Here is a 25,785-nt window from a genome sequence, read left to right on the forward strand (position 1 = left end):
TTTTAGGCCCTAAAAAGTGGCATTTTAGGCGCCTAAAATAGGCTCTTAAACTCCTTTATTTAGGCTCTATACAATAAAAAAATAGTTTTTTTTTTTTGTTAAAGAATGTAACTAATATAAAATTTAACATTTGTTTAATGCAAAATTCTAGGATTAAAAGAAACTTCCACACATTTCACATTTCACAAGGGTACACATGCATACACAAAATGAAGACATTCTGTCTTTAAGTTAGTGTTTTTCATTGACCAATCACATTTCCGTAGTTTGCTTCACAGTAGATGATCAGCACTTATTGTGGCTATTGTGTCGCTCACTGCTTTACTTACAAATGGTGAGAAAAAAGGAAGGGGTTATTATCTGTCTTGGAATGTAAGAGAATGTTTATTCGGGTACAACCCAGCGAGTTTGTGTTAAATTGCTGACAGACAGAGGAATAATAATAATAATTTGTCCTGCAGGAGTTCTTTTACATGCCAGTAAATCTACTGACATGAGCCTGTCGCATTTAAGCACACTGGGTCGGGATCGAACCCGCAACCTCGAGCAGAGGAGGCCAGCACTATACCGACTATACTATCCAGGCTGACTGAAAGTTGGAATTTTAGGGTTGAAAGATTGTAAGAATGAGAAGGGGTGGCTCAGAGGTACTTCTCTATTGTGTTCTTCACTGCTAGGAAGGAGTTGTTGCCCATCTTGGAATGTAAACGGTACAGAATGTTAAGAAAAACAGTTACGAAAAATAATGCAAAAATTAAAAAAAAAAACGTAAAAATAGACGCTAACGTCGAAATAGGCATTTTTAGGCACTATAAAACCCCTTTATTTATACCTATATTTCAATAAAAAAATGTAAGTATTAAATCTTAAGCCTGTATATATATATATATATATATATATATATATATGTATATATATATATATTTTTTTTTTTATTGGTTTATTTTACGACACTGTATCAACATCTAGGTTATTTAGCGTCTGAATGATATGAAGGTGATAATGCCGGTGAAATGAGTCCGGGGTCCAGCACCGAAAGTTACCCAGCATTTGCTCATATTGGGTTGAGGGAAAACCCCGGAAAAAACCTCAACCAGGTAACTTGCCTCGACCAGGATTCGAACCTGGGCCACCTGGTTTCACAGCCAGATGCGCTGACCGTTACTCCACAGGTGTGGAATATATATATATATATATATATATATATATATATATATATAATATATATATAAAATAAATAGGTTTTTGCCTAAATTCCGCTCTCTAGTGATATATCATAGTAAGAAAGGAGAGGGACAATGTTTTCAGTATTACAGTATGTATGACAAAAGATAAAAAAAAAGTGTGGGTTGTCCACTGGTAACATCGTGCAAGAATTATGTATTTCCTCCACTGGCTTATTTGTGAAGCATGAAAGGCACGCTCTTCAGTCAGTCTACATAAACGATTCCCCATGTAAAACTACGTGGAAGAGGATGGAATATTAAGTTGTGGAACCTCTTTGTAGTTCGATGAGAACGTGATCGAGGCCCTGAAAGCAGAAGTGGACCAAGTACTGAACGCTGCAGTGAGGACGGAGATGAAGGAGATCAAAGGCTTGGAGGAGCGTCTGTATGGCCTGGAGCAGCTGATGGTGGAGACGAAGAGGATCGTTCAGGAGCAGAGTGATCTGACTCAGGTCAGTGGTGCATACAAATACATCAAAATGGAGGGGGGGAGAGAGAGAGTAAGGGAGGTAGAGGGAGGGAGGGAGGGGGAGAGAGGGAGAGGGAGAGAGAGAGAGATATTCCCTGGTTACAGAGGGTTTATGGACAAGCAATTTGAGATAGGAAACCCAGAGTCTTCAACGAAAAATATGAGTTGTCAGTTGTTAAAGCTGTTTACATTTGATACTCATAGTCCAGTATTAAAATGAAATAGGAACATGGAATGGTTTTGGACCTTACAGGAGATTGGATGAAGCTCATATGTTAAGAACTAATCAACTATGTTTTCAAAATGCAGCTTTTACAGGATCTGTAAAATTGCTTGCAACTAATGACGCAGTATGCCACTGCACTACTTTTGTTTCACCCTCATTAATTTTCGATATTGTAGCTTTTTTATAAGAGAATTATCCGTATGAAGTTGTGGTATAACGGATAACGCATCAGACCTCAGACCAAAAGATAGTAAGTTCGAGTCCCATCATTGTAGTTTTTGTTCTTTTATTCCCAATACTTAAATCAGTGGCATACAGGCCCGAAAAATATATTGCACGCCATTACGTGCAAATTTGAACCCGTAGACCCCTAGATTCTTATCTCAAAATACTTACCTAGGACCCCTCCTCAATCTCTTACATTTCTTCTGTTGAATTATGAAACAGTATTGAGAGGGAAGTATTAGATAATATAGGGTCTGGGCATAGATTTATAACTGCCAACATCCACCGAAAAATTAATAAAAAATCACAAGAAAACACGAAAGGTATTCTGGAATTTCAAATGCAGAAGCACACGATGTGTTGGTGCGAGTTGTTGGCGATTATTAAGCCAGCAGCTGTTATTATTCATCCTGTAACGTTGTGTGTTGTTCCGCAGTCATTCCTGTCGAACCAGACTCGAGCGAATGTGCTGGGGGATGCATCCATTCTGCCGGATCTGTGTGCATCACACCGGCGCCAGCTGCTGGTCATGCTGAGCAACCACCAGCATCTGCTGGACATCCGAGCGCGCTGCACCCGGGCCAAGGAGGAGCTCTGCCAGAACCTGCACATGCGGCTCAAGTGGGTCATGTATGTGGAGAACATGATGTGTGACGTGGGCAACCGCCTCATGATCTACCACGAGAAGCTCAAGCGCCTGCGTCGCCACCTCGATGTCATCCAGCAGATCCACCTCTCACCGCAGATGTACGTCAATGCAGTTGGGGAGGTTGTCAGGAGGCGGACCTTCTCTCAAGCCTTTCTTTTGGTCAGTCCATAATATCACGTTACATAATTACCTGTACCATACTTCTCTTCTATGAATTCAGTTATATTACTCTCTTAGATTAGATTAGTTAAGGGTAGATTTAATTTAGATTAGATTTTGATTTATAGTGAGCAATTTAGATTTAGACTAAGTGATTGAAATTGAGAGACTTAAATTCAAGATATGGATTGATTTAAATTAATTTATATTACGAGGATTAGATTTAGATTGTGATGTTCAGGCCTATATTTAGATTTGGATTGAGAAATGTGGTTTAGATTTGGATTGAGAGATTCAGATGTAGATTGGTTTAGCTTAAAGATGGTATGTTGAGATTGAAGATTAGAATACAGATTAAGAGAATTAGACTGAAACAATTAGATTACGATGTCTAGATTTATGAAGAATATAAATGTCGTTTTTGTTTGAGAGAGTGTGGAAGTATGTATGAAATAATAATAAGAAGAAAATATATTTAAAATTAAGGTTAGATTCAGAGATTTAGAGTTAGATTTAGATTATGAAGTTCATATTTAGATTATAAAGTTTAAATTTAGACTATGAAGTTTATATTTAGATTATGAGGTTTATATTTAGATTATGAAGTTTATATTTAGATTATGAGGTTTAGATTTAGATTATGAAGTTTATATTTAGATTATGAGGTTTATATTTAGATTATGAAGTTTATATTCAGATTATTAGGTTTAGATTTAGATTATGTTTATATTTATATTATGAGGTTTAGATTTAGATTATGAAGTTTATATTCAGATTATTAGGTTTAGATTTAGATTATGTTTATATTTATATTATGAGGTTTAGATTTAGATTATGATGTTTATATTTATGAGGCTTAGATTTAGATTATGAAGTTTATAATCAGATTATGAGGTTTAAATTTAGATTATGAAATTTATATTCAGATTATGAGGTTTAGCTTTAGATTACGAAGTTTAGATTTATATTATGAAGTTTATATTCGGATTATGAGGTTTAGATTTAGATTATGAAGTTTATATACAGATTATGAGGTTTAGGTTTAGATTATGTTTATATTTATATTATGAGGTTTAGATTTAGATTATTAGGTTTAGATTTGGATTTTGAAGTTTATATTCGGATTATGAGGTTTAGATTTAGATTACGAAGTTTATATTCAGATTATGAGGTTTAGGTTTAGATTATGTTTATATTTATATTATGAGGTTTAGATTTAGGTTATGAAGTTTATATTTAGATTATGAGGTTTATATTTAGATTATTAGGTTTAGATTTAGATTATTAGGTTTAGATTTTGATTTTGAAGTTTATATTCAGATTATAAGGTTTAGATTTAGATTATGAAGTTTATATTCAGATTATGAGGTTTAGGTTTATTATGAAATTTATATTCAGATTATAAGGTTTAGATTTAGATTATGAAGTTTATATTCAGATTATGATGTTTAGGTTTAGATTATGAAATTTATATTCAGATTATAAGGTTTAGATTTAGATTATGAAGTTTATATTCAGATTATGAGGTTTAGGTTTATTATGAAATTTATATTCAGATTATAAGGTTTAGATTTAGATTATGAAGTTTATATTCAGATTATGATGTTTAGGTTTAGATTATGAAATTTATATTCAGATTATAAGGTTTAGATTTAGATTATGAAGTTTATATTCGGATTATAAGGTTTAGATTTAGATTATGAAGTTTATATTCAGATTATGAGGTTTAAATTTAGATTATGAAGTTTATATTCAGATTATAAGGTTTAGATTTAGATTATGAAGTTTATATTCAGATTATGAGGTTTAGATTTAGATTATGAAGTTTATATTCGGATTATAAGGTTTAGATTTAGATTATGAAGTTTATATTCAGATTATGAGGTTTAGATTTAGATTATGAAGTTTATATTCGGATTATAAGGTTTAGATTTAGATTATGAAATTTATATTCAGATTATGAGGTTTAGATTTAGATTATGAAGTTTATATTCAGATTATGAGGTTTAGGTTTAGATTATGAAATTTATATTCAGATTATGAGGTTTAGATATAGATTATGAAGTTTATATTCAGATTATGAGGTTTAGGTTTAGATTATGAAATTTATATTCAGATTATGAGGTTTAGATTTAGATTATGAAGTTTATATTCAGATTATGAGGTTTAGGTTTAGATTATGAAATTTATATTCAGATTATGAGGTTTAGATTTAGATTATGAAGTTTATATTCAGATTATGAGGTTTAGGTTTAGATTATGATGTTTGTATTTATATTATGAGGTTTAGATTTAGGTTATGAAGTTTATATTTAGATTATGAGGTTTATATTTAGATTATTAGGTTTAGATTTTGATTTTGAAGTTTATATTCAGATTATAAGGTTTAGATTTAGATTATGAAGTTTATATTCAGATTATGAGGTTTAGGTTTAGATTATGAAATTTATATTCAGATTATAAGGTTTAGATTTAGATTATGAAATTTATATTCAGATTATAAGGTTTAGATTTAGATTATGAAGTTTATATTCAGATTATAAGGTTTAGATTTAGATTATGATGTTTATATTCAGATTATGAGGTTTAAATTTAGATTATGAAGTTTATATTCAGATTATGAGGTTTAGGTTTAGATAATGAAATTTATATTCAGATTATAAGGTTTAGATTTAGATTATGAAGTTTATATTCGGATTATAAGGTTTAGATTTAGATTATGAAGTTTATATTCAGATTATGAGGTTTAAATTTAGATTATGAAGTTTATATTCAGATTATAAGGTTTAGATTTAGATTATGAAGTTTATATTCAGATTATGAGGTTTAGATTTAGATTATGAAGTTTATATTCAGATTATAAGGTTTAGATTTAGATTATGAAGTTTATATTCAGATTATGAGGTTTAGATTTAGATTATGAAGTTTATATTTAGATTATGAGGTTTAGATTTACATTATGAAGTTTTTATTTAGATTATGAGGTTTAGATTTAGATTATGAAGTTTATATTCAGATTATGAGGTTTAGGTTTAGATTATGAAATTTATATTCAGATTATGAGGTTTAGATTTAGATTATGAAGTTTATATTCAGATTATGAGGTTTAGGTTTAGATTATGAAATTTATATTCAGATTATGAGGTTTAGATTTAGATTATGAAGTTTATATTCAGATTATGAGGTTTAGGTTTAGATTATGATGTTTATATTTATATTATGAGGTTTAGATTTAGGTTATGAAGTTTATATTTAGATTATGAGGTTTATATTTAGATTATTAGGTTTAGATTTTGATTTTGAAGTTTATATTCAGATTATAAGGTTTAGATTTAGATTATGAAGTTTATATTCAGATTATGAGGTTTAGGTTTAGATTATGAAATTTATATTCAGATTATAAGGTTTAGATTTAGATTATGAAATTTATATTCAGATTATAAGGTTTAGATTTAGATTATGAAGTTTATATTCAGATTATAAGGTTTAGATTTAGATTATGATGTTTATATTCAGATTATGAGGTTTAAATTTAGATTATGAAGTTTATATTCAGATTATGAGGTTTAGGTTTAGATTATGAAATTTATATTCAGATTATAAGGTTTAGATTTAGATTATGAAGTTTATATTCAGATTATGAGGTTTAGGTTTAGATTATGAAATTTATATTCAGATTATAAGGTTTAGATTTAGATTATGAAGTTTATATTCAGATTATAAGGTTTAGATTTAGATTATGATGTTTATATTCAGATTATGAGGTTTAAATTTAGATTATGAAGTTTATATTCAGATTATAAGGTTTAGATTTAGATTATGAAGTTTATATTCAGATTATGAGATTTAGATTTAGATTATGAAGTTTATATTCAGATTATAAGGTTTAGATTTAGATTATGAAGTTTATATTGAGATTATGGGGTTTAGATTTAGATTATGAAGTTTAGATTTAGATTATTAAGTTTATATTCGGATTATGAGATTTAAATTTAGATTATGAAGTTTATATTCAGATTATAAGGTTTAGATTTAGATTATGAAGTTTATATTCAGATTATGAGGTTTAGATTTAGATTATGAAGTTTATATTTAGATTATGAGGTTTAGATTTAGATTATGAAGTTTTTATTTAGATTATGAGGTTTAGATTTAGATTATGAAGTTTATATTCAGATTATGAGGTTTAGGTTTAGATTATGAAATTTATATTCAGGTTATGAGGTTTAGATTTAGATTATGAAGTTTATATTCAGATTATGAGGTTTAGATTTAGATTATGAAGTTTATATTTAGATTATGAGGTTTAGATTTAGATTATGAAGTTTTTATTTAGATTATGAGGTTTAAATTTAGATTATGAAGTTTATATTTAGATTATGAGGTTTAGATTTAGATTATGAAGTTAATATTTAGCTTATGAGGTTTAGATTTAGATTATGAAGTTAATATTTAGCTTATGAGGTTTAGATTTAGATTTAGATTACGAAGTTTGTATTTAGTGTATGAGGTTTAGATTTGGATTGAACCACGGATGAAACTTCTCGACCTCTAATTTGAGGCTGGAGCAGGCCACTTGCGGCCCAACTCCTTGGAAACTGTATGTTGATGATGATTTGGATTGAGAGATTCCAATTTAGAGATTTAATTTAAGAATGTTTGATTTAGGGTGAAGATTCATATTCATAAGTTATTAAGAAACTTAGATTGAGAGATAGATTTAGATTACAGTGTTTAGATTTAGAATATAGACTTCCTTTTTGTTTGAGAGACACTGGAAACATATATGAAATAAGAAAGGAAAGAGTGGTTTAGAATTAATTTTAGGTTGAAAACCTAGAGTTAGGTTTAGATTGTGAAATATAATTTTGACTGAGAGATATAGATTTGGATTGAAAGGTTTAGATTAATTTATACTACGAGTTTTAGAATTAAATTTCGAAGTTCATATTCAGATTATGAGGTTTAGATTGGAATGTTTGGCCATCCTCGTGATTTACGAATTCCTTGAACGTGATGGAGACAATCATCCTTCTCACTTAAAGGAACTTTTTAAAGTTCCATTGTAAAATTTGTGGAAAATGTAATAAATGACAAAATAGATAATTATATTATGCAGTATTAAAATATGGCTTGTTCACCAAAACTGTTGGAATATAAACAATATGCAAAATAAAATTGATTTTATTCGATTATTCGTTTGAAATGCAAAGATTTATGGGTACTACTTCTTAAATATGACATATTAATAAAAACGTGCATTTTCACTCAAATTCTAGACCTGTAGACTTCATAAATTTGATGTCGAATTTCATTCTGATGTTATTTCTCGGGTCCACTGCTGTAGAGTAATGGTTAGCACACCTAACCATGAAACGAGCGGGCCCGGGTTCAAATCCTGGTTGGTACAAGTTACCTGGTTGAAGTTTTTTCCGGTTGAAAAAGCATCGTAAAATAACTAGTTAAAAAAAAAAAACCAGAGCTATTTCTCGAGTTCGAAAGCCTGATTATAAGCTATATTTCGCAACTATCATGTGCTGATCTGTTGGTTTTTAATATCATTTCCGACTCGTAACAAATCTAAAAATTATTAAAAAAAAAAAACAAACAAAATGGCAGCTTCACTATGCCACTTCATTTTTTAATGAAAAAGAATAATTACCTGTGCTCCTACATAGCCCTTATATTGCCAGATTTAAAAGAGATTTGTGTAGATGGTACTTACTTTCTTTACGCTTCTGGTATGTCAAATAATATCTGGATTTAAAATAAAAATTTAGCCGTTTTATAAAATGAATACATAAAAAAATTGATCCAGCTGTAATATGATGAAAGGTGTGGCTGAAGTCATTTCCCTTGAAGACACTGACACAGTTTTGTTTTCCTCCACAGTGGGCTAGCGACCTTGCATGCCAGCTGTTAGCAGTTCACAATGAGGAAGTGGCCCGACGAAAAGACTTCCAGAGCCAGTTTGAAGGTCATTTCCTGAACACACTTTTCCCTGGCATGGAGGACTTGCCCCCACCATTTGCTACACAGGCACCTTCACCGTTTGATTTAGGTCTGCCCAAGGTATGACAAAGTGTTGTGATACTGCATTTGTATTTAGTAATATCACACTTGTAGTTGGTTATAATGTAGACGTGAGTTAATTGTACAGTCTTTATTTAATTGCTGTTGATTAAGGTCTTGGATTTATAGAAATTTAATAGAAAATCAGTCTTCATGGAGGAAATTTTGTAGGATATAGTTCTCTCTTTCCTTACACGAAGGTTTTTTTATTCACATCTGGCAGAACTCTTAAATTGTGGTTTTTGCACCATGCCATACATTCAGCATTTCACCTTAAGCCGTAAGGCAATGGTTCCCAACCAAAAAAGGATAAAGGAATTTAAACTCGTGTTCTTTCATTTCCCACTCTCATTAACTTTTTTAGCAGCATGATAATGAACTGTCATCCGATATCTTTTGAAATATGAAAGAATATTTTCATTGGCTGACATTAAAATTAAGGGAATACAATATTATCCTTTCTGCAATGGGAAAAAAAAAACATTTGTATGAAAAATCCCTTCTTAGTGACAAATGAAAGTTTGCTCGTCAAATAAGAAAAGGCGCTAGTAGAATTATCAGAATTATCTTCTGATTGGAGCTTAAAGATCGTATTTCTTAAAATGTCCCTATTGCAGTCTTGGTTGCATGCACCACACATATATCCCAATGTTTCCCGAATTGCAATACAAACTTAATGTCATTTGCATTGGCATACTTGTGTGAGAGTAGGCCTACATTTTGTGCTCTGGTCTGTTTGAAGAACAATTGAAAGGTTCAGAGCCATAGTGGGCCAAGCGCCATTTATTAAAAACGCAGAAAACAAGAGTTAAAATTAAGTGATTACCATAATTTAACGAAACATATAGCAAGTAATATAAAGTATGCACATTAAAATTAAATGATATGTCAATCTTCATTAAATTATCGTATTTACTTAACTTTAACCCTTGCTTTCTCCGTTTTTAATAAATGGCGCTTGGCCCGCTATGGCTCTGAACACTTCAATTAATGTAAAAGTAAACAGGTCACTAAAGTCTGTCCACAGTATAAAGAAGATACAGTAGAGACAACTCTTGTCGGCACCTTTGATGTTGTTGGTACTAAAATCAAGCTCAGGGAGGTCTAGTTCTCAAAGAATCCAACTATGTCGCTAGTATCGGCAGAGCTAACAGCTGATTTTAGCGATCAGCTGTTCAGACATGCCAAACTTTCAGATGAAACTTTGTATTAACTGTTGTAATTAGTCCTTTGTAATGTAGTGAGTTTTGTGTCTTATTATTATGAAAATTCACTTTTTCTTTTCTAAATACATATAAAACTGCAGTGTTCATGATTGAAGTAAAACATTCTATTAGCTAAGTGCTTACCGTTTTATTCTGTTTCTTCATATCCATTGCATTTCATCTTGGATCACAATATGTTGTAAAATACATACATCAGGGGAACATTTAATAAATAAACAAAAATCTGAGGTAACCTGTTATAATTAAAAATGTTTGTTCACTATATATCGATGTAGGCTACTAATTGTAGGTCTAACTACCTAAGTGCACAAAGAGGGCCTAATAATTATCTATTGCAACTTTTGTTACATAACTACATAATCCTTAAATCATTATTGAGTGCTGCACTTGGAGGACAATGCTTAACTGGCAACAATTAAATCCCGGTAACTTCTTTCACTTTTCCTTTGCTGTAATAGGCTACATTTGAATTACAATATTCTTACCTTCTTCCATTTTCGTAAAAGGTATATTGCAGTAACACATTTGAATTGACAAATTCGGTAATTATAGACGAGATGTCGCTGAGTCAATGATTCAATTGAATTAGTTCTTTTGAATTGAATTAAAATTATTTTAAGGCTTTTTCCTGCATGTCTCCCCTTCGTCTGTTTTCTCTTCAACTTCTCTCTCCTAGATGTCCCTACCTCTTATTGTACCACTTCACTCATATACATGTCTCTACTTTTATTTTACTACTACATGTATTCTGTCATGGTCATGTAATTCTACATATCTCAAACTATACTACTATATCATACAAATCCAATTTTACTTACCTTGTCGGTTTGGATGGGATTCGTTCCTGGGACCTCTGGCACCATAATACCTCGCCTTAACACGCTCGGCTAAACAGCTACATTGTGAAATAAAATTTAAAATAGATCTCTTATGTTTAGGGTAGGATTACAGAAAATAAATAAAACAGATAAAGCAAATTTACGTAATCTAAATTATTCTTGACGTTTAAAAAACAATAATTTACTTGTTTATAGCAAAGAAAAGCTGGAAAAATATGCATAAAGAAGACAATATTGACGAACATTATCTATGACGTCACATTTCCAAAGCAACCTGATAAACAAGCATTGTTGGTTCAAGCGCCATTTTCAAGATACTACGACGTAACGACAGTACTAATAATGTATTGCATGAGCCATGGAAAGTAAAAATAATTGTAATTTGAGAAAACTTTTCAGTAATTTGAGCAGTGAAGAAGAGGAGATTGATTTCGCCATGTCGTATAAACTAATACCTGACAAAAGTGCAAAGAAATGTGTGAGTTGCAAATCAAGTGATAGTGTGAATTGGCAGAGAAGGGCAAAATATTCAAACTATTCATTCTGTTTGAAGTGTAAAAAGTGTAAACAGGAAACGTCTATAACCCACAACACGTGGTTCAAAAACACAAAAATAACTATACGTCAAAGCTTAGTTCTTATTTATATGTGGTTGCTTCAAACAACTCTTCAGATAGCTGCTTCAGAGGTAGAAGTTCACTTCAGTACTGCACTAGATTATTTCTGTTTCTGCAGAGAAATATGTTATGTTATAATTACACAAAATACCAAACCCATAGGAGGAGAAGGACACATCGTGGAATTAGATGAAACACATGTCTACACCAGAAAATATAAAAGGGGCAGACTTCTCAAAAACGAGAAAAATAGCATATGGGTTTTTGGGGGTATCGATAGAGAGACGAAAGAATAGTTTGTATTGAAAGTGGAAAAAAGAGATAAAAATACCTTGATACCCATAATTAAGTCATTCATCAAACCACATACTAAAATTATGACGGATGGTTGGAAGTCTTACAGTGATTTGAAAGATGAAGGATATATCCATGAAGTTGTGAATCACTCGATAGAATTTGTACATGAAGATGATCGTTCTCTGCACACCCAAAAAGTGGAACGAATGTGGAAAACGTTGAAATCGGTTTTAAAAAGAGAAGGCAAGGAAAGTGAAAATAATCATTTATATGTGTTTGAGTTCCTATATCGTGAACAACAGAAACTGAAAGGAATGACTACACCCAGTGAAATGTTTCCGCAGTTTCTACAGCATATCCACGACACATATCCAGGGTACGGAATAGAAGGATTAAAACCTAAAGACTACATTCCTCAGCAATGAGTGATAGTGTCATACGAACAATGTTTTTTTTTAGGAAGTGTTCAATTATTGAAAGAAAAACTTGGCAAACTATACAGTGTTACGTATTATAATACGAACAATAATTGTAGGAAGTCTTCAGTTAACAGTGAATGGTATACCTAGTGAACTATACAGCGGTCACTAATGAATCACTCATTTATATGAAACGGTATTATTAGCAAGTATGTACACTGCGTTTGTCAAATGCGCATCACCTTGCTTTCGAAAAGGCACTTTTCAGTGCCTGACACCCTGCTTTTTTCATCATGTGCTACACGTCGGATCATCATCGGGGGATACCCTGCTTTTTTCATCATGTGCTACACATCGGATCATCATCGGGGGATACCCTGCTTTTTTCATCATGTGCTACACATCGGATCATCATCGGGGCTTGCAGCCCCAATACCCCGTTTTTTACATCATGTGCTACACGTCGGATCATCATCGGGGCTTGCAGCCCCGATACCCCGCTTTTTACATCATGTGCGTGTAATAAACAATAAGCAAACCATCTTCGATTACAGCGGTCACCAAAGAATCGTTCACTAAAGTGAACTATTTAATTCTGAGCATCACCAAGCAACAGGAATCGTTGCTTTAAGTGAACTATTTGAACTATTTAATTCTGAGCGAGTTACCTAGCAAGAGGAGTCATTCATTCAATTGAATCATTGACTCAGCGACATCTCGTCTATAATTACCACAAATTCTTATCTTCTTCCATTCTCGTAAAGGATTTTTTTGTAATCAGTAATACAAATTCTTAGCTCCATAGCTAGACACAAGAGCCTACATCAAACCCTAATTACGTCTTATAATTTTGTAAGAGTCGAACTCAGAAAATAATTCCCTTACAAAGTTGACTTATTACGATGCGCAAAAATCATTAGGCTATGTATGTAAATTTTGCCATTTTTAACTCCTTCAAACGCATACTAATTACTTATCCCTATACAAGCCTCGAACCCAGGAAATAATGCACTCACGGAGTTCAAACTATGGCATGTTACTGCACGGGCAGGAGTCATTGCTCATATCAATTTTTGTATCTTTTCAATCACTCTTTCACAGCTAGATCCAAGAGCTAGCTATACACCAACATAATTGGGTAATTATTATGTAGCTGAGGTTATGTTTTCTTTCTCTTACAGTAGCCTCTTTAGAGACATTCTATTCAACCGATACAGTTAGAAATTTGAATGTGTATGTTAGTTCCAATTTTTAAACCAAAATCGATATCAATATACAAAATATTACTGTCAATAATAGGAATAATCATGTAGGCCTAAGTATAACGTTACTGGTATGAAATATTATCCCTCACTAATATAATGTTATTAGCTAGTCAACAAAATTTTATTATATCCATTGTTGACGTCGTAACTTCAGCGAAACGAATGTCGTGATCTATGTAGCTAATGGTTCAATACTACGTTACCAACATAAGCATCTACCAGTGACTTTAAAATTAGCGTCAATTAGTGAATATTTTTATGATGTTTACATACGGAAGTAAATATTATTATGATTATGTTGCCATTCCTTTGCCTCATGTCTTTCAAATTGTTAAAATATAAGTAATGAATCTTTTCAGTTAATGTTAAATTATGCCAGTTCTGTCATAGATGGAGAACCATCTGGTGGAGGTTTCAGATAATATACCCGGTTTCGTGACATGCACACTCAGAATTTGTTCCCACAAAATGGCCTAGTTGTCTTTACTGTATGTTCTTTATACTGTGGTCTGTCCAACAAAAGAATAAACGGATATAAACACATGCACATGGTCTTGAGATCCTTGAATTGACAGTGACTCTTTTGTTTTGTTGCCATGTGAACAGATTTATTGGTGTTCCTTTGTTTACAACAATTTATTCTTTTGCTGTACAGAGTATATGTTCAGTGCATTAGTTTGATGATGAGGATGACAATGACTGTGACGCTATCAGTAAAATTTACAAGTGTTTAATTATTGCTGAAATAGTGATTAAAATTTTTTTTATAACTATAAATTCATTCGTTTTCTGATACGTGACTTTAGTTTGAGGTGCATCAGTGTGTTCTGGTATAGAATGAAGCAATAATTATTGATAAGAATTTATATGGGGTAGGGCACGAAATGTGATACATTGAAAATGTACAGTCTGATCTGTTTGAGAAGGCATTAAATAAAATTACTATAAAATTTATAATGATGTAGAATTCATTTCAGTTCCCATGTGATACAGAAGCACGGAAGTTTTGTATCATTATTATTAATGCATAAACAAAAGAAGTTACTCAGCAATGACCGAATAAACAAAATGCCGTTTACTGCACAACAGTGAGCAAAATGTGTCTTGTGGTTTGCTAAATTTCAAAGTGTAACATCTGTTCAACAAGAGTTCCGAGTTACAAGTCGATAATGTTATGGGTCTCCCTTCAGACAGTGAATAGACTGGCTGCAATCTTCGAAACTGATGGTAATTTTGAAGAGAAAAAGACCTGTGCTGCAGTCCATACACCAGAGAATATTGGCTTTGTCTCGAAGTCCCATTAAATCTACCAGAACTGCTTCTTCTGAGTTGGATATCTCACATCATTCTCTTCAGAGAACAACTACTCCATGCAGATGTGCACACGTTCCCATACAAAGTTATATAGTACTTAGAGACATGATGATTCATGCAAGACAGAGCCTTCACACAGCCCCGATATTAATCCCTGCAACTTCTTCTTGTGGGGTTAACTGAAGGAGAAAGTCTACTTCAAGAAACCATAAAACGTATTGCAACTGTGAGCGGCCATGCGGCCATCCTGACTTTTTTTCTAGGGTTTCACAGGAAATATGTCATAAAGTTTCGTTGTTGTTTTCTAATGCCAGATGTTTGACAATAAAGTCATTTGATCTCTTGCACTCCAGTATTTTTCAAAGATATTATCATGGTCAGCCACTGAAGCACAGATTTTGAGGTGTTCCGAATCCATTTCTTGGTTTGAGTTGCACAATGGGCAGTTAGGGGACTGATATATTCCAATTCTGTGCAGGTGTTTGGCCAAACAGTCATGGCCTGTTGCCAATCTAAATGCAGCTACAGACGATTTTCGTGGTAAATCGGGAATTAACTGTGGATTATGATACAGAGAGTTCCATTTTTTTCCTTTAGATTGTATTATCAAATTTTGTTTGTTGAAGTCCAAGTATGTAGGTTTAATAAATCTTTTCACAGAGTAATACGTAGACTTAGTAACAGGTGTGTAAGTAGCAGTGCTGTCCTTCTTTGCTAAAGCATCCGCATTCTCGTTTCCCAGGATTCCACAATGGGATGGTATCCATTGGAATACAATTCTTTTATTGAGTGATATTAATTGAGAGAGCATTTTAGTTATTTCTGCTGTTTGAGATGAAGGTGTGTGTTTAGAGACTATTGTTAGAATAGCTGCTTTGGAGTCTGACAATATAACTGCATTCTTAAATTTATTATTGTGTCCTAAAGTGGTTACAAAAAAACATAAGTGTTCGCCTCAAAGAGGTTATGTTATGCCAACAAGATGGACAGATTGAACGTGTCTTGTATACAGGCTAGCCATGCACTTTCCAGTGAGTGTTTTAATACCAACTGTTGTGGAATATTTTATATATTAAGGACACCCCAAGACCTTTGGGACGACCCCCTAAACGGTGGAAGGAAAGTTGGACACCAACGTCGGATTAAGACAGCAAAGTTGGAAAATACGGGATTTACCCTAAAACACGAGGAAGAGAGAGAGAGAAAATTTTTATAAGTCACTTTCAGTGTATGACATTTTGTGTATCACCCTGTAGAATAAGTTGTTATAAATTAGAAATTAGAAATGATATCATTACCACAGTCTAGTATATACAGTCACGAAGCTCATTACGTAGTAAATATGCATCCAAAGATAGTTGCTAACCACTAAAATCGCTACTATCGCCTCATTACAGACAATGCGAAATAGTACCGACACAGTCTATTGTTCCTAGCACCCTCACAACTCAAGCTTCGTGACTGTATATACTAGACTGTGTCATTACCATAATGGAGAGTATTGTGTGAGTTTACTAACAGCTACTGTTTGCTGCAGCTTACAATAGAAGACATCGACAGACTGCAAGCACAGCTTCCAGAGCTGATGTTCTCAATTTCTGGCCCCGACCTTGAGACCATCACGCAGTTCTTCCTGGTCAAATCTGTGACTGGCACACTGAAGACAGAGGACAAAGAGGACACTGCTGCCCTCGAGGACCGGCTGGTGAGTTATAATTGAGATACATGAGATCTGTAAATGGCCATGATAAATAGGACATGGAATTTCTGTGCATGTATTAACATCATGTTGCAGGTCAAAGTGGTAACAGATGCGGGTTTAGCAAGTCACCTGGACCCAACACTGCTGCAGCCAGCAGAAGGCGAGACTCCTGCTATGGGGCAAAGCCCCAGTCCCATATCTCTGCAAGGCACTGCGCCCACCAGGGATCAGGACAGGTTTGTGTTACCATTCTTGTACATTATCGTTTGTAGAGAAGTGAGACACACTTTTTTTTTATTGCAGTGTACCTTCGAATATTGTCATCTTGAATTATTGTTTTTCCTACCAACTATCGTTTATTAATGTTTTAAGCAGAGAAAACCCTCTAACCTTCGAACCAATTAACAATCAACTAGATTTAGAAGAACCAGTTACAAAATCTGAAACTTCCAAACCTGTACTAAAAGCGCTGGCATTAGAAGCTGTGAACAATAGATACCCACCAGAAGAATGGTTACATATCTACACAGATGGGTCTACTATCGATAACAACTCAGGATCAGGAATTACGTGTGCGTTGTTCTCATTTTATCAACCAGCAGGACATCATACAACAAATTTTGATGCGGAAATAATGGCTATTCATATCTCACTCCAACACCTACTGTACAGAATAGATAAATTTCAAAATGCTGTCATTCTCTCTGATTCTAAAGCAGCATTATATGCAATAAATTCATATAAAATGATGTCAATCCAAATTAAAGAATGTCACAAAATGATCCAACAACTTCAAAAACTACAGAAAAGAATTCAATTGCAATGGATACCTGCACATTGCGGAATTGCTGGAAATGAAACTGCTGACTTTCTTGCCAAAAAAGGATCCAATTTAATTCAGAATACAAATACAAGCCTACCTTTTACATCCATCAAAAGACTAATTAAAAATAAATATAAAATCAAGCAAAACCAAGCACTATGTACCAAAGCCAAAGATAAAAAATGGAGCATTTTAATAAAAAAACCAGAAATTATTCCAGAAATCCCACGTAAATCTGCAGTAGCAAAATTCAGACTGCTTACAGAACACGATTATTTGGCCAAACACTTGAATAAAATAGGAATTTACACAAATCCAAATTGTCCTCTATGCAACAAAGAAGAAGAAATGACTGAAGATCATCTACAAACCTGTGAAGTTCTACCTGATGGATCCACCATGGAGAAATATTGGAGAGCAAGAACGCTAATGGCTTCATTGCCAAAGCCCGGCATTAGATAACAACAACATCTTGAAGTCGTTGGTAGTTATGCTAGCCTTTGGATCCGAGGAACTTGGGTTCACACCTGACACTGAGGGTGATAAAATCCTTAACATGGCTTCATCTAAGAGGGTAGCTTTGAGTCTCATAGATTTACAGCACATAAAAGAACTTTATCTCTAGTAAGGGACTCCAGGCAATATTTGTGAGCAATTTCTGCTGCTGATGATGATGCCACCACAAGCGCTGCTGTTGCTTGCTGCCGAATTAAACATAACTAAGTCGAAACTGTAATTGAAGTTACATGTAAGTGGTAAAGGAAATATAATTAAACTGATCTTTAATTATATTATCTATCATCTATCAACCATAACTATAATGAAACTGGACTATAAATAGACCATGTATATACCGGGTGTGTCAGATCACCCGTATCAGGCTTTTTTCTCGAAAACTATATGACACTGGCTGTTCATAAAAAAATTTTGATAACCAAAACCTATGTAAAGAATCGATTGGTGGTAGTACCATTTCCCATAACAAACCGGAAGTAGGGTACCTGTAGTCAACTTCGAAATTTTAAATGAGAACATGGGTCATTGAAAGTGCCATTGGAAACTACTTTTAAAAAGAAACAACTTTTACTGAAACTTTTTTTTTTTCTAACTTTTATTGTTTACTCACAAAGTAACAAAAATGGTATTTTCTGAGAAATGTTGTATGTTGTTTATGTATGTACACTCTTCATAGTACTTACTTACTTACAAATGGCTTTTAAGGAACCCGAAGGTTCATTGCCGCCCTCACATAAGCCCGCCAGCGGTCCCTATCCAGTGCAAGATTAATCCAGTCTCTATCATCATACCCCACCTCCCTCAAATCCATTTTAATATTATCCTCCCATCCACGTCTCGGCCTCCCTAAAGATCTTTTTCCTTCCGGTCTCCCAACTAACACTCTATATGCATTTCTGTATTCGCCCATACGTGCTACATGCCCTGCCCATCTCAAACGTCTGGATTTAATGTTCCTAATTATGTCAGGTGAAGAATACAATGCGTGCAGTTCTGTGTTGTGTAACTCTCTCCATTCTCCTGTAACTTCATCCCGCTTAGCCCCAAATATTTTCCTAAGCACCTTATTCTCAAACACCCTTAACCTATGTTCCTCTCTCAGAGTGAGAGTCCAAGTTTCACAGCCATATAGAAGAACCGGTAATATAACTGTTTTATAAATTCTAACTTTCAGATTTTTGGACAGCAGACTGGATGATAAGAGCTTCTCAACCGAATAATAACATGCATTTCCCATATTTATTCTGCGTTTAATTTCCTCCCGAGTGTCATTTATATTTGTTACTGTTGCTCCAAGATATTTGAATTTTTCCACCTCTTCGAAGGATAAATCTCCAATTTTTATATTTCCATTTCGTACAATATTCTGGTCACGAGACATAATCATATACTTTGTCTTTTCGGGATTTACTTCCAAACCGATCGCTTTACTTGCTTCAAGTAAAATTTCCGTGTTTTCCCTAATCGTTTGTGTACACTCTTCATAGTAAGTGTTCAAAATGTCCGCCAACCTGTGCTAAACAATAAATAAACTAAGATAAACTAAACTAACTAAAAACTAAACTAAAGTAAGCTAATCTAAAAATAATCAACCAAGCTAAACTAATACTAAGCTAAACTAAATATAATAAACTAGCATAAACTAAAAGTAAGCTGACATAAGTAAAGCTAACGCACAAGTAAGATAAACTGAATGTAAGCTATGCTAAAATTACACTGTACCTGATTTTAAACCAAGTAAGCAACCATTTTATTGCAAGTCTTTATAATAACGTATACATTCCTTTCCTATCTTTCAAATCCCTATTTGTTTCACTCAGTGTGTAGCTAGAAAAGAGTAAGCATTATCACATGATTTGTTTTCAGGGGATTTGAGTCCGAGACAGACACAGAGGAGTTTGAGAAGGTGGGTCAGAGCCCGGTTGAGCTGGCCTTTGACGCCAAGCCGTCAGCGGGTGGCAGTGTGTGCATCTCAGGGCAGGCGGTGGGACGGGCGCAGGAGCCAGACGGGACGCCCTCGACCCTCGCCACGCTGGAGGTTGGTGTCTGTGGCAGCGGGGTCGACTCTTCCTCCCCCCCTCCCACGTCCCCCCTGCTTCCCCACCAACAGCAGCAGTCCCATTCTGAATTTACCACTGCTGACTTTTACATTGACGAGTCGATGCCGTCGAGCTACACGGAGAGTAACAGTGCAAGATGCCACCACCAGGCGGCGCCAGAACTGATTCGCCAGCTGGAAGACACAAACACCCTTGTTACTCTTCTGCAGGTACAGAACCAGGCCCAGTCGCTCGCTTGCAAACAAAACTTTCAGGCTAGCTTTAGACTGGTGCAGTGCTAAGCCTTATTACTGATCTTGTGAGCACTCTGTTACATTTAGTATTTAATACATACAAGAATTAGATTCAGCTTGTATATTTATCATGGAGGAAGATTCCCAAAGTGTATTTATACAATGCTGAATTATGTTTTAAAACATGAAGAATGTTAGGTTCCCATTTGAGTCCATGTACCATAGAGTCTTTAAGAGAGGAGACAGGTGAAATTTTGGTAATTTTCAATTAAAAAATCGCTTTTTTATATTAAAATTTGAATCACAAATTTCTTATTTATATGTTGACCAAGTTTTGTCTGCTTTGCTGCACTTAGAAGCATAAAAATTACGTCATATCTGAATGTCTGCACCCTTGAATTTGAATGGTATGCGAACTTTGGAAACTGTTTTCTCACACTTTTTTTTTTCAAAACATTTCCTCATGTTCGAAGTGTAAATTTTTAAATTTTTACTACATGTTCTATAAATTGTGATTAACAAACTACAATAGTATGTTTTATGATGTAAAGTAAATACTTCCGAAACTAAAAAAAAGAAATACTGTAAAACATATTGAGTGAGCACTAAAATTTAAATTTCGAATTTGAATACATACAGGGTGTCCCATTTATCTTGACCACCGTAAATAACTTTGTATACAACCACCAAATGAAAAATATAAACCAAAACAGGCCTTCTGGCCTAGACCCTGATGTTGATGTTGATGGATATATATATATATATATAATTTATTCCCATTCATATTTTTAAATTAAAAATTGAGGGTATTCAGTTCTTTTCTAAACATGTCAGAGATTTGAAAAAAAAAAAAGTAAAAATGTTGTTGTTTTCTAATGCCAGGCATTTGACAATAAAGCCATTTGACCTCTTGCACTCCAATATTTTTTAAAGATATTGTCGTGGTTAGCCACTGACGCACAGATTTTGAGATGTTCTGAATCCATTTCTTGGTTTGAGTTGCACAATGGGCAGTTAGGAGACTGATATATTCCAATTCTATGCAGATGCTTGGCCAAACAATCATGGCCTGTTGCCAATGGAAATGCAGCTGCAGACGATTTGCGTGGGAAATCGGGAATCAACTGTGGATTATGATGCAGAGAGTTCCATTTTTTCCCTTGGGATTGAGATTGAGAATGTCAAAATGTGAATAACTCGAAAACCATTCATCTGATCATAATGAAATCTCTACCTTAAAAATTGTACAAATTAGAAATTTGAACCATCACTCCCCCATAAGGTAAACTCTAAAAGTACAGTTTTATTAAAATTTGTTGTTCTATTGTGGGTCCCTATCACCACTGCATGGTGCGTCCTCAGGTTGCGGATCGAGGAGACGGCCTCCAGATATGGAGGGTAGCTGCGAATATATTGAATAAGCAGTCGTGGACAGCCGATGAGGGATGGTCCTCCAGCTTGGGGGTTGGGAGAAGGGCTAACAACCCATCACCGTAAAAAACAGCTTGTTACGAATCCTTCAAATATATAGAGTGTTAGTTGGGAGGCCAGAGGGAAAAAGACCTTTAGGGAGGCCGAGACGTAGATGAGTAGATAATATTAAAATGGATTTGAGGGAGGTGGGATATGATGGTAGAGACTGGATTAATCTTGCTCAGGATAGGGACCAATGGCGGGCTAATGTGAGGGCGGCGATGAACCTCCAGGTTCCTTAAAAACCAGTAAGTAAGTTCGTTAAAAATATTCTAGGGACATTTCAGATATGGAAAATTTAATGTGTTCAAATAAAATCTGAAGAGATACATATAAAAGGAAAGCCTGTTCCTTATGATGAGTGAACCAATTGCTAAGAATTTTGTAATAAGTAGAAATAGCTCTCAAGGAGAGGATACGATTTGAGTAACTGACTTCGTTGATACTGTTTGTGTTGGAAGTCATTGATGCAAGATAAAGTAAATAAAGCCAATTTCTGAAACACTAAAAAACTGCCGAATTATTAGTATTGTTTGTAAGTTACAGTCTATCGCCTTCACAGTTAGAATTGTAGGGTAGAAAGTATTTTTCTTCATCTGTAAGGTGATTTAGCATGATGTTCTAGCAGTCTTGAAAGTGCGAAAAAATGCGCATTTCCTATGAAATTGTAAAATCACGAGAAAAATGCTATTTAATAGTGATTTATCAGTAAAATATTATTTTTCAAGTGAAAAGCGTTTTTTAAATACTCAAAACATGTGGATTGATTATCTCTATATCAATTATTGCCTGCTCGATTCGATAAATTTTAATATCGATAATGAAAGTCCAATAATTGATATATCGATCGTCCAGTTCAAAAGTGCGACAACTCAAAAATTGCCATTTTTTAGTTATTTATACTACTGAAAGCCCCTTTCAGAGCTCTTTTCGATTCAGTATTGAGATAAGTCATATTTACAACCAAAAACAAAAAAAAAAAGAAAACGAAATAAACTGCTTTAGAAGTAATTATAACTATGGACTTTACTAATTCATTATTAGTACATTTCGAAATGTATTAATAATGAACTAGAAGATTGTGATAAACTCGTCCTGAATACTGACTCATTTCTAATTGTCGTGGTTATGAACCAGAACTCTGCTCCTTTCTAGGTGATTTATTTTAAACTTTCAACTGAAGATATCTCAAAACTTGTTTTTTTGAGTTGTCGCACTTTTGAACTAGACGATTGATATACCTATCGTAATATCGATTATCAAGTTCTATATTCGATATGGGCTTGGCTAAAATGTGTCGCGTCGGTTTACTCAGCCATTTGCTTTTGAGTTCACAGCAGAGTTGGATAGTTATTCAGTTATATTGGCAGAATTGGTTGAATTTGAGAGTCATGTGCTCCATCATAAAATGGGGTAAACAACTATAACTGCTCATGAAAGAGTAAAAAAGTAGATGCTAATTTCAGAAAAATAGATGCTAAGTTTGAGAAAGATAGGTGCGAATTTTGATGAAAATAGATGCTAAAAATTCGGGTCCCCAGAATAGATATTATGTCAATTTTAAAATTTCAACTTATCATCAGATTAAATTCCATAAATGTATTTATCACACACACAAATTCCACAATTTGGGACATCTGGCCGAAATCTACGGCTGACCACTAGGATCCAGAATACAAAGCAGAGGTTAAATGAAAAATACAATATGATTGCGGAGAGAATACGGAACAATGACAAATTTAAAAATAAAGTACAATTTGGTTTGGGAGATGAAAATACATTGAAGAGTAATGAAATGAAGTAAAAAAAATATTACATAGTATTATACAAGTGATTGTGTAAAATGGATTATGAATCTCTCAATACCATTAGACAAATTTTGTTAATGTCCTCATTAGAAAATTTAAGAGAAAGGAGAATGGTTTTGGTTAACTTAAATGAAGTTCCCGTAGCGCCAAAAAGAAGTCCTTTCACTTCCCATGTATTAATATTCATTTTGTATCTCTCACTGAAGTGAGGAATACATGGGTTGTAAATAGACTTCTTTTCATTGTTAATGTCATTGGCTTGTTGATCATCCTTCTCAAAACGGACAGTGGGGTCAAGAATGAGGCTTCTTTGATTCCGTTCTCGTTGACCCATTCTCAGCCAAGCAGTGCACTTCTTTGTGAACCTCCCACTTTGCCTTCCGAAGAGTGGTTGCGATGGAGCTTCTCACTTTATGGTGGCTTTTACTATGTTTGAAGAGATAGAAAAATATATTTGTAAATTGTGAAATTATTTATGATAAAATTTATTTTTGAGATACTTTAGAAAACTCGTAGCCTATATTTTTTTCGAAATTTATTGCTGGAAATTACAGAACGTTAGTTCCCCTAAAGTTGGGCTTCAAATATGGATGTGAATTTAAATAAAGAAAATTTAAATTCTTGTATAGTTTCGGACTTAAACAATGCATATGTTCACATTGTGGTATCAGCAGTATGTTTGCTGCAGTGTTTCACGAAGTAATAAGGCTTACATTAGACACAATTAATAATATTTAACGAGTCTGGAACAACTTTCTGGTAAGTATTGCCACACTCCAGTCTAAAGATAACATGAAACAGAAATATTTCTTCTCTTTCCTTGATTGCATCATAGTTACCTTATTTTTATTATTATTACTATTATTATTATTTTCTGTAATGATGTTTCGGGACTTGATTTCTTCCTTCTGCATCTGGTTGTGCATAGTGATTGATAGTTTCTGCTCGCTCGCTAGCTTTGGGCCTTGGTCAGTCATCAACCCCTACTTTTCTCCATCCGTCACACCCCTCCATCCTACCTGCCCGCCCGCCTGCCCACCCCCTGTATTGTCAATATTTAGTGGAGCCCATTTGTAACAGTTTTTACAGCTTTTTTGTAGCAAATCGAGGAGAATGTTTGTGTTGTTAAGCCAGCAGTCTGGGATATTGGTTATAAATGGACTACACTCTGCTACACTTCAACACACAACACTACACTACACTGCATATATGTGTAAGAAGTCAACAAGCAACACTTTATAACTTGGGCATGTTCTACTACTTGTTTTATACTGAAAACACGTTGTTCGCCTTGTCATGATTTTCAAGCCCTTACACTTACATAGTAGAGTCAGTAATACCAAGGACCATTGGCTGTGATGCTGCTGTGCATTGTATTCTAGAATGATTTGTGTATACAAATAGTGTCATCTATACAGGGTGTATCAGAAATGATGTTACAGAAATGGGGAGCATGTTCAGTGGTTCAAAGCAGTGATATTTACTTACGGTCTTACTAATAAAAACTCTATATACAGACGTTTAACTGTCTCATACTTATACAATGAGTAGCTCGTTTATACGTTGTGTGTAAATTCCGTACTAATAATCACTACATACGTCGTGTATAACAGTATAACTGTTACACAGCTACGTCATAGTTTCGTCATTACTTCATTACGAAAGGTAATAGAATATCTGAGGTTCTCTATTGCTTCCGGTAGAGCACTCTAGTGTGGCGTGTTAAGTATCGAGACAACTGACTCTGATTGATTACCACACTATATTTTGGTCAAAGAGTACAAGCTAAAGCAATATTATTCTAATGAATTTAAATACTATTATAGTCACAATCATGCCATGGTATGAAAGAAAAATTACACAACCTCGAGCGGGAATCGAACCTGCGACTTCCTGTATTCCGGTCAGGCTCTCTACCACTGAGCTATCGAGTTCGTCTCACGCCAAAGGCTTGGAATTATCCTTTCATACTGGCGACTCTGATATGGAGTACTATAGAGTAGAGTACTGTCTGATCAGACGCTATGGACAGTACTCTATAACAGAGTCGCCAGTATGAAAGGATAATTCCAAGTCTTTGGCGTGAGACGAACTCGATAGCTCAGTGGCAGAGCGCCTGACCAGAGTACAGGAAGTCGCAGGTTCGATTTCCGCTCGAGGTTGTGAA

General features: G+C 34.1%; 1 protein-coding gene across 3 annotated transcripts in view; it reads left to right on the forward strand.

The window, feature by feature from the left end:
* The window catches only part of Atg17 (autophagy-related 17), a 110,617-nt gene that overhangs the window by 43,674 nt on the left and 41,158 nt on the right, over positions 1-25,785 (forward strand). For 2 of the 3 annotated variants that reach the window (XM_069842501.1, XM_069842503.1), the window contains exons 7-12: positions 1,508-1,678; positions 2,583-2,954; positions 8,847-9,026; positions 16,541-16,708; positions 16,799-16,941; positions 19,911-20,313. In XM_069842501.1, coding sequence (XP_069698602.1) covers positions 1,508-1,678; positions 2,583-2,954; positions 8,847-9,026; positions 16,541-16,708; positions 16,799-16,941; positions 19,911-20,313 — 1,437 coding nt within the window. The remainder of the gene's footprint in view (positions 1-1,507; positions 1,679-2,582; positions 2,955-8,846; positions 9,027-16,540; positions 16,709-16,798; positions 16,942-19,910; positions 20,314-25,785) is intronic. The other variant, XM_069842502.1, reaches the window with a different exon arrangement.

This window comes from Periplaneta americana, chromosome 12 (assembly GCF_040183065.1).
Source record: "Periplaneta americana isolate PAMFEO1 chromosome 12, P.americana_PAMFEO1_priV1, whole genome shotgun sequence".
Taxonomy (NCBI): domain Eukaryota; kingdom Metazoa; phylum Arthropoda; class Insecta; order Blattodea; family Blattidae; genus Periplaneta; species Periplaneta americana.